This window comes from Pollicipes pollicipes, unplaced genomic scaffold, assembly GCF_011947565.3.
Source record: "Pollicipes pollicipes isolate AB1234 unplaced genomic scaffold, Ppol_2.1 Scaffold_6138;HRSCAF=7277_pilon_pilon_pilon, whole genome shotgun sequence".
NCBI classification, from domain to species: domain Eukaryota; kingdom Metazoa; phylum Arthropoda; class Thecostraca; order Pollicipedomorpha; family Pollicipedidae; genus Pollicipes; species Pollicipes pollicipes.
In genome coordinates, this window is record NW_023596818.1 from 32330656 (window position 1) to 32340775 (window position 10120).

The following is a 10120-nucleotide window of genomic DNA, read 5'->3' on the forward strand; positions in this document are numbered from 1 at the left end:
CACCTGCAGGGCGTACTTGTTCTTGCAGACCTTGCCACAGTCGGTGCAGCTAACGGGCACGGGGAAGTGAACCTTGCCGATGTGGGCCTTGAGCTTGCCGTAGTTGCTGGAGAGGTGGGGACAGTGGGGGCAGGTCAACATCCGACCTGGAACGAGACCAGGACGGCATCAGAGGCCGTGATTCGACCGCTGAGCCTCGCATGCCGGCGACGCCAGCCAGCGAGCGCGCGTCGCCGACGGGCCCAGCCAGGCGGGTCGGACTAGGTCAGGTCAGGTCAAGGACGAAGGTCAGCGCAGCAGGAAGGCAGGCGCGAGAGGCGCCATCTGAGCCGCTTTTCACGGCACGCCGCAGACCCGTAGGCTCTCTCTCTGTCTACGCATCGCATGCGGCTCCGGGGCTGCAAAGCCACGCCACTCTGTCGCCGTATATTTGAGTCTCAGCGTGGTAACTTCGGTCAGCGCTATAATATCGCTGGAACGTGCCATTCGCACACTACATCGACAATCTTCTCGGCACCGAAGGTAAATGGCAGTTGGAGCGAGCGCGACAACGTCGCTGGTAACGAAAATATAGACCGCTGTCCTCCACCGAATACAATATGCATCCAAGTCACAGACCGCGGAACACTTCACAGCCCACAGGTCGCGGCTGGGTATAATTCCAGAACTACGTACTGCACAAAACCTACAGCGTGGTAACAGCCATCACCTGGCTTGGGTTAGTTATCCCCGATTAAAAATATCATCATCTCAGGTTAACATCACATCCTCGACGGCCCGAGGTCGGCATCGAGGTCATAAACTTCCATTGGTATAAAATACGACAGGCATCCGCCCCGTCAGCGTTCCTCCGCCAGCATCTAAAATCAACCACCGATTTCTATATGACAAATCCTCATTTAACACCGTCCGGTTGCATCCAGCGCGGACGACAAAAACACATCGTCCTGCTCCTTCAGCGCCGGCCGCCAATGCCTGCCGCAGCAGTCCGCCGCGCCCAGACAGCGCTCAGCGCAGGCAAGGACGGCGTCCGCCCCGACCGTCTGGCGCACTGCGCAGCGCCCGCCCATGAGGCAGATTACCCTATCACCTGACCGCCTTATTCACTGCAGGCCTGGCCGCCGCCGTCCCGCCGAGCGGAAGGCGGAGCCAGCTGTCACCCGCACCACCTCCTACGTGGCGCGACACGTGGCGCGCCCGTCGGGCGACATCCAAGTGTCGTGCCCCCGTGGGTCCGTCCGGCGCGGGCCGTGGCGTCGCTTGCGCGGCCGCGCTGGCGGTTGCACGGCGGCTTGCGGTGCCCCGCGCAGCACGCCCTGAAGTGGGCGCAGCGATTGCCGCAACAGCGGACACTGCACGGGGACGGGGGAATGTGCACGCGCGCCCATGTGGTCCTTGATGGTGGGACTTGCTGGAGGAAGACAGGCCGGACAGTGGGGCACGCGCTGACGGAGCGGCCGCTGCGGCGCCGCCAGCCTCGGCCGCCGTCAGGCCGCCGCAAGCCCGACCTGCCGGCAGACACAGAAGCCCGGTCAGCAGCGGCGCGGCCGGCGGCGAGACGGCGACGACGGCGGCGGCGGCGGCGGCGGCGGCGGACCGGATCGCGTTAACTTCGGGACAGCGTCGCTGCACCCAGGGACTGGGCGAGGACACCCTACAGAGGCCAGTACCGTCCGATTCAGGCTGCTTGTAAACAGCACCGGGCGGCTGCATCCCAAGGATCGAGCGGATCTGAGAGCCCAAGAGAGTATCGCCCGAGGGGATCAATAATCTTTGTCGGTTCTCTTACCGTCGCGTGTAAATGCATGGGTAACAACTACTGTCAAAACTTTGTGGAACTGGTTGTCAAAACGGTTTCTTGGGAACGGTTGTTCTCTTAAAGGTTCCCTACTGTGAGTGGAACGCGTCGAACCCGATACCTCCCGATCTTCAGTTCAATCGTCTCAATTATTCGAGACCTTCGGTCAGGCTATTCGGTGCTCAGGCTCAGGCAAGAGGCAATTCTGACCAGACGCGAAGAAACCAGACCGGCCGTCATGACATGATCGCCTTATTACGAGGCGGCACCAGCAACCCGTAAAGCCAACATGACATGACAACATAGATCAAGGATTAAGCCAGAATATGACCAGAGCATCACAGACAAGCAAAACAAAAAGAAAAAACGGGCACACGAACAGGCCAAAAATAGGAATTGTAGCCAACTAATGATCATTTCAAAATTTATGCAACTGCACGCCTAGCCGTGGAAAATGAGCTAACGCAACACTGACAGTGCGCTCAAAGCCCCGTCTTTCGGCCGTAAGTCGGAAAACAACTACCACTGCGTGTTAAGGAGTACGAAATCGGTGGGTTCAGTCTTCGCGGCAGACGTAATCACAGTCCGTAATGTCTCAATATACTAACAAATGGTCATTGTCACACTGCAAAACTGACGAGATCCAAGGGTGGCACCATGTTAAATGGTTGCGTAGCCACTACTCGGAGGAAAAAAGCAGACAATCTAACCATAAGCTCCCTGATTTGTGAGGTGTTTTTTCGTGTTTAAGCGCATTACTTAAGTTATATCATCCAGGGACGCCTTTTCCCTGGGCCTCAAAATAAAAATCAACATTATCACCGCATTCAAGGCCGGTTAAATATGACTCCAACACCATCTCCAGGTTGGTAAAACATGACTCCAACACCACCTCCAAGCTGGTTAAATACGTATTTGCGAGGCATCAAGGTATTCGCGAGGCATGAAATCGTTGATTCAGTCCGCACTGAGAGTGTCAAGACCCAGTCATATCACTCACCCCGCTGGGAGTACTACGCAGATATTAATCAGAAACTTGACAATGCAAGCGTGGGATGACATCTGGACGTGAGCAAACGGGCGAACTGCCGCCGCAGGTACCAAAACTGCTACAATGAACTGCCAAAAAAAAGGAACCCGTCGCTTTTCAATAATTTCGAAATACTACGAAGCGAAACCAGTCTTCTGAAGCCCGCGACCGTAGCCTGAACATTATATTCGTGACCATGCCTCTTTCCGAGGCTCACTCATTTACAACCCCAGCGTGTGGAAAATCCGAAAGTTGGTGCCCGCATCTACACAGCGACGAATTTTTGACGAAGAGCATTCCCATATTACGACAGAATTATAACTGCCGCTTTATCAGCACTACACTGAAATCTAGTCGTACCGGACTTACACATTACAGTCGCAAATAGTTATATTTCCTACAGCTCTGCACATGTCTACCAAAACCTAAGAAAGCATGTATTGCAAACAAACCAGGACTAGAGCGTGACGCGGTCAGAAAGGATTACGACAGCGTCTGTGACGCAGCGCAAAGTCCTCTTAATGCCTCCGACAAATGCTATCTAAAAAATATCATGTGCTTTGGAAAATGCTGAGATTTCCCCACGTTATAGGTATGGACGCTTGATGTATTTTTTGTGATTGCTATATCGTGTTTGAACTGTACAAAATTGTTCAATTTTGAAAAGCCATGTTCATAGCGTTAACTAAGCTTAACTGCCTCGATGCATGGCGATGGACCAATGCGCAACATCATTTACGTTTACTTATTTATGGGTTGTAGGGTAACGCACCTGGGTTAACTTCTGCCGGTTTATTTTTCACGCCAACCAGCAACCACAGACAATAAGTGCTAAGTGCACCATAACCAAACGTATGGCGGTTATGCACCACTGGAAGTTTGTGCGAGTTTATTTCATCCAAGAACTGAGAGCCTGCAGACTAACAAGCAACATCCCCCGGCCAGCAATAGAATGGCAGAGGGTCTTCTGGGCGAACTTTCGTAAAAGCATCTAAGGTTTCGCCAACTATTGCTGGGCTATAGTTAACGCACGAACATAAGACAAGACCTCAGATGAGCAGAGTGGAGGGTCGCAATTCTCTTCGAGAAGACTGACGATTGGAAAATCTTGCGAGAAAACTCCATAGATTTAGCTGCTCACCGGCTGCAGTGGAAGATGTCTGGGGTTCCCGGCTACCACGGACCGACATGTGCAGGCGAACAATGTCCCCACAGATAGAGTTGCCGGCGAAAAATGCCACCGCGAACAGAATTGCTCTCAAGTGCAATGACTCCGTCATTCAAATCTGCTCGAGTGCGTGCATGGGGCTGCTCCCCACCGCCACAGCTCTGCCCACAGGACCACCCAGTGCCGCACAGGGGCGCCCTCCTCACGGCCACAGCTCTGCCCACAGCGTTACCCGGCGTCGCGCAGAAGTGCCACGACAATCGCTCGCTGGCGTCTACACAGCGTGCGGCCATGTATCGCACTATTCCGACCGCAGCGAAACACTGAGTCCTACGGCAGCTTGCAGACTGTCTAAGCTGTTCCTTGACGGCGGCAGACTGGATATGAAATGCCATGTCATGGCAGCGAGGGCATGCTGTGGACATGGATATAGCACGGGCAGCACCCTATGCCTAGTAAACGCGGCATAAACCATGTCATACGGAGTGGCATACGTACGGATTGCACCAGTAGGTTGCGCAAGCGGGACCATTTTTCGGATGGTTCATTCCAAACCTCGCATCCATCGTGCATCGACACGGATAATCTCGGCTTAAGCTTTGCGCCTTCCCGCGTAAAGGTGAAAAAGCCACCGATCTTGGCTTGATAACGCATTGAATTGTTCCCTACATTCCCAGCGATTAGTGGCTGCAAAAGATCGGGTCCGTTGCGGGCTAGGCACCAGCATCGTACCTTGACCGATAAGTCGCCTATGACAAGAAAAAGCCGCGGGACGAACTTTCTCCGTTCGGCCATCAGATCTCGCTCCCGCATCCTAGTAGCCAATCCGGGCGATCCCGTTGCTTGAGGTCAGGAGGCCCGGGCGGCCGAACCGGGTGGCGCCCACCCGTGCCAATGGTTACGGCAGGCAGCCTGTTGCGCCGGCTGGCGCACCCGCAGCCTTAAGAGGCTGGGCCACTTTCACCGAGGCTCGAGGGCGGCAGACGACGACGGTGGCGACATCGCCCGGACGACCGCAGAACCAAGGTTGTTGCTCGCCGGCCACCGACCGGCCGCGCGTGGGCGGAAGCCGTCTTCATCCGCGCTCAACTCCCGCAACGGCGGCTCATCTGCCGCGTGTTTCACCAACGATAGCAATCGCCCATCTCTGCAGCCACCTGCTTGATTTCGACACCACTCACACTAATTGAGCGCAAAAGAGACCCATCGCCCTTCCAGTCCACGCCGCCGATGAGACCACGCGGCCCCACAACGGCTGTACTACGCCAGTCGGCACCGCTCGGGGCGGCAGCCTTCTGCCAGGCAGCGGGCGGCCCACCGCCAGGTCAGCGCTCCACTCGCGGCGTGCGGCCGCCGAGAAGGCCGGGCGGCGCCAGTGGCGGCCGGTGCGGCGGCGCGCGGCCGGCCGAGGTGGCGTCCACGGCCCGGCTCTGGGACAGCACCGGGCCAAGGACAACAACCGTTTGGCCCCCGTCACGACCAGGATGCGGGTGCAGTGACACAGAGAGCGGCATGCACGGGTGTACGCATGCACAGCGTGCGAGGCGAGCAGGCAGACACCGCCAATCAGGGCCCGGGAGGCGGCCAATCGGAGCCCGCCGGAGCGGAAAAACTGCCAATCGACGCCCGCCAGAGCGAAGAAGCGTCCAATCAGAGCCCGCCAGAGCAGAGAATCGACTGATCAGAAAGCCACGGTGCGCTGAGTGCAGCGTAATTAAGGCGTGAAACGAAAGGCGACAGTCATGCTGCACATTGGGGTAACCAAGTTCCCTCAACCCATGACCCAAAGTTTACACCTCCTAGCCAACGAGAGAGTAACGCATGTCAGCTGACGAGACACGAACGCATGTTCCGAAGATAAATGTAAAATTTTGGCACCACAAAATACCCCTTTACTTTATGCAAACACGGCTTAACGGCATTGCCACGGAAAGTACGCATGGCCCCAACCGCCATCCAGCAACAAAGAGACTCGTAATCGACGCGCTGGGATTTTCCGAGTTTCGTTACCAACAGGCTTAGAAACAATAACTTGTGGCGAACCACTCAGGCCGTCAAAGACACCAGTGAGACCGTAAAAACAGCATACAACCGAAAAACAGCACTGCTGATGAAGAAGCCCGAGCCCAATGCACAGCCTCGGCGGCCCCAGTCCGGGGCCGGACTCGGATGGTTCTGCGTACTCACTCAGCGGGTCGGAGCTGGCCTCGAACGGCAGGGAGGAAGGGCCGGCGCCGGTCACCGACTGACCTGCCGGCACACGGCAGCATCGGTCAAGGGCGGCGCTCGACACAGACACGCCGGCTCGGCCAGGTCCCAGCTGCACACCGGCCAAGCCCCATGGATGCCACTTTGGGAAGCTCTTGAGCAGCTCAATCTATCAATAGATCCATAAATCAATCAAAACATACCTGTTTACAAATTCAGCCATGTAGTCGATAAATTGGGTCTCCATCACCAAGCTGAGTTTCCCACTAGCATTCCCGATCTCATAGAGCTGCGCTCACAAAGCCGGCTTAAATGCGAAACCACGCCCAGGCCGCCCCGGCAAGCGAATCTTGCCACGGCAAAAGCACTGACCGGATGGACAAAACGCATGGGTGATCACGAGGCGTCCAACTAACCTCGACTAGCTTCGGCAGGTAATGTTTGCTCCACGTCCTCTATGGACACTTCTGCGGGCAGTAGGGCGCCGCCCTCCTCCCCGACCAGACTAGTTTGAGGCAGAACACGCAGGTGCTCATCGCCCCCTCTCTCGGCCGGCGCGTAACCTGGGGCGTGGCTCTCAGCCGCCTCACGCTTAACGGCGCTGGGGTCAAAGAGAGGCGGCGCTTGCGAGGCGGGCGTGGCGGCGGTCGCGTGCACCAGCGACGGCAGCCGGGGGCGCTTGGCCGGCGGCGGCTCCTCGGCGGGCGGGGCGCCGGACGCCGCCGGCGACGCACTAGGGGTGGCCACTCGGCTGGACTGTCCCTGCGACGAGAGTGGCCGACGTCAGCCAGGGTCGTCAGTAGACGCCTGACGGCCCCACGTACACGCATTACCAGCGCCTCACAACGTCACCTAGCGCCCCAATGGCCCCAGTCGTGCGGGAATGGAGGAACCTGTTGCAAACCACATGTGAGTGAGGCCCTACACAAAGGATGGATAGTCCTGGGGGAAAGGCGACAGCAATCTGGGACCAGTTTTGAGACATATGTCAGCCTGTTGTGAGAAATATGCATCTGAGAGTATTTTGAAGAAAAATCTTAGTCTGTTGCACGCCCTGTAGCTAGTCATGCAAGGCAAAGGTGAATTAGCTCTGCACCACGTGTACCAACATCCTAATGCTCCTCACCACACCAAGACAAACTCCCAGTTCGTGCCTAACACTTACGTTGGAGCCGCTGCCCTCTTCCCGCTTGTCGTCAGCAAGGCCCTTGACCTTGAGCAGCTCCGCCACCTTGAGGAACTCAGCCAACTGCTCTTGGGCCACATTAACCTCACCATGGTACATAAAGTCGAGCAGGAGCACCATGTTCTGCTGGCTCACATCTCGCAGGATCACGATTGGGTGCGGGTGCGGGTTGGACTGGAAGTGGCCACAAATACTGGTCACATGCTGGGCGGGTGAGGCTTTTTGGTGCTTCTTCCATGTTGGCAGATGAGCCGTACCAAACATCTCGAGAGAAGGCCAACAAGGTGTGAAATGACCATGATAGTGGGTGCATCTTAAACCCTAATCATTGAAACCCAATCAAATGCAAGAAGGTAGTGCAAAGGTTCAAGCATCATAATCTCAAATTTTAAATCATTCCATATGTTTTGCACATTAGCAGTATATCATATAGACTATCTTCTTCTGATGACAGTGCATACCACGCCAGTCAATATTGCATCAAAATGAATACTAGGACATGTAGGGGAAAAAAACTTCAAGACACAACATATTATGGCCTTCTTTGCCAACTGACAACAAACCTTAAGCAGCTGTCTGAAGAAAGGGCTGCATGCAGAGAGAACCATTCTGTGAGCCTTCATGTGAAAGCCATCACAGGCCAGTGTGACATCCACAAAGTCCTCATCCACTCGTAGAGAGTCAAATGAGTTGGCTATGTTGACATGATAATTGTTCCACTTCAAACAGAACTGCTGGTTCCCCTCCATGTCAGGGAGCTACTCAGACAGACACCCGCACCTGGAACGGACAGAGGAAAGTTGTTAATTTTCAATGGTGCACCTATGAAAGGAGGCAAATTAGCATACCAGCCATAGCTGCAAAATGAAATGAATGCAAAGAACTGGCAAAGCATGACTATCACTGACCACAATCACAACATCCCAGTGATTGCAGTGCAGCCATGGAAACATAAAACACACATGTCCCACTGCATAAAAAATGCTACTAAGTAGCATGCATAAACCAGAAAAGCAATTTATATTATTTTTCCTTTGCATGGCAGAGCTGAGCTCCACTTTTGGCCATTATCTTTTCTCCACCTCCTGGAAAAGTGTTGTTTGAAGGATGGCCAAAATTCATGCAAGTAGCAAGAATTATGGTAAATACAATTTTCTCCCAAAATAGATAATCTCCAAATTGGTCCTGAGATCTGAACCATGACCTGATAGCATATTTCCAATGATGAGTCACCATGGCATGCATAAAACATGCTGAGGTCATGGTCCAGCAGCACTAGGTGGCAGACAAACATACATGCATTCTCTGACTGTTGAGTTTGTAACACCTAGCTATCACCTGGCCTGATTCCTTCACTTTGCTTCCAATAGCCTGGTGGGCAGCCAACAGCCTTCTATCCCTCAGACCTGTCCATGCCTTCCAAGCCTGTGTGAATGTGATACTACTGATCATGTCATGAGCAAGCTTTTTGCTTGGGGCATTAGCAGCAGTATACTGCCTTTGGCTATGGCCACTTTTTTGCTTGCTGCTTACTGCCATTAATTTCTAACATTACCTGCACCATAAGATTGACTGTTTGGCATGCTGAACAGTAACACGAGCTAATATCTTTGGCTATGAAAGTGGCCTCCACATCTGCCCCTTCTTAGGACACAGCATGCATAATTTTGATAGCAAAATGATTACTCAAATATTCTGAATGCTCTTCTTGCCAACTGAAATGCTCTGGAGAGAAAGTCAACAAAGTACCAATGATACACAAGTATGCTGTACTTAGTTACTGACTGGGATAGGTAGGTGCCAAGGGCTTTCAGCATGCCTCAACTCACATGGTGGCTAGATTCCACATTTTCCTTAACCAGCATGACAAATTTTCAGTCAAAGTGGTCATGGGAAGAAGGAGAAGGCTCTCTTACTGACGCTAAATGGGAATTAACAAGAAAACAAGCACTCAAAGAGATCAAACACAGGATAATGATATAAACAGATATCCAAAGTAGCTCCGTATGCGTTGAAAATCTTACCATCATTGAAGGCAGCCCTTGGATTGTGACTCGTGACAACATCATGTGACATTCAAACAAGCATTGGCATCAACCACGGCCAAAAAAAAGACAATGGGAATATCAGCAATGCCCAGATAAACGGAACACAAAGCTTGAGACACCTGACTAAGACAATCAGCGGCATCTCCGGGAAGAAACATGAAAGCACCACTTACCCTCATCCAATCATCCATACGCCAGCACCCAGCCGCCTTTGTTGGGAAGAAAGTCCGGGGAGAAAGTAAAAGCGAAAGTACACATCGCCTCCGACGTACCGCGCCGCCCAGCCTTGCTCGCCTCGGGGTCACTCAACCTTTCACCGTTGGAAGGCAAGAGATGGGTAATGTTTACAACGGAGAGAAGAGAACGACATGGGTCAATTATTTACAGATGTTTCTGTGATATTTATGGATGAGATACCATCAGTTGTGCTAAAATGTATCGTTCGAAACCGATGGCATTAGTCCCAACTTTTCCCACACGAACACGAACGATAAAAATAGTGGTGGGCTGAGATGACGGCGACGTCGTTTTGCATCGTATGGCACCAACTCAATGGAGTTCGTGAAATTGAGCTCCTGAAAACGAACTTGAAAGCTTCCATACTTGATTGCCGGAAATATAAGGGATGGTCCTACGGAATGTCTATGATGAGGTGTGAACACGAATTAAATATTACCTTCAG

At 53.4% G+C, this 10120-nt stretch overlaps 1 protein-coding gene across 1 annotated transcript in view; it reads right to left on the reverse strand.

The window, feature by feature from the left end:
* The window catches only part of LOC119105584 (broad-complex core protein isoforms 1/2/3/4/5), a 35341-nt gene extending 25589 nt beyond the window's left edge, over window positions 1-9752 (reverse strand). The window contains exons 1-6 of the mRNA XM_037229045.1: window positions 9612-9752; window positions 7954-8170; window positions 7370-7564; window positions 6621-6966; window positions 6184-6246; window positions 4-146 (exon numbers count right to left, since the gene is read on the reverse strand). Of these exons, the coding sequence (XP_037084940.1) occupies window positions 4-146; window positions 6184-6246; window positions 6621-6966; window positions 7370-7564; window positions 7954-8139 (933 nt within the window). The 5' untranslated portion in view covers window positions 8140-8170; window positions 9612-9752. The remainder of the gene's footprint in view (window positions 1-3; window positions 147-6183; window positions 6247-6620; window positions 6967-7369; window positions 7565-7953; window positions 8171-9611) is intronic.
* Window positions 9753-10120: the final 368 nt, after the last annotated feature.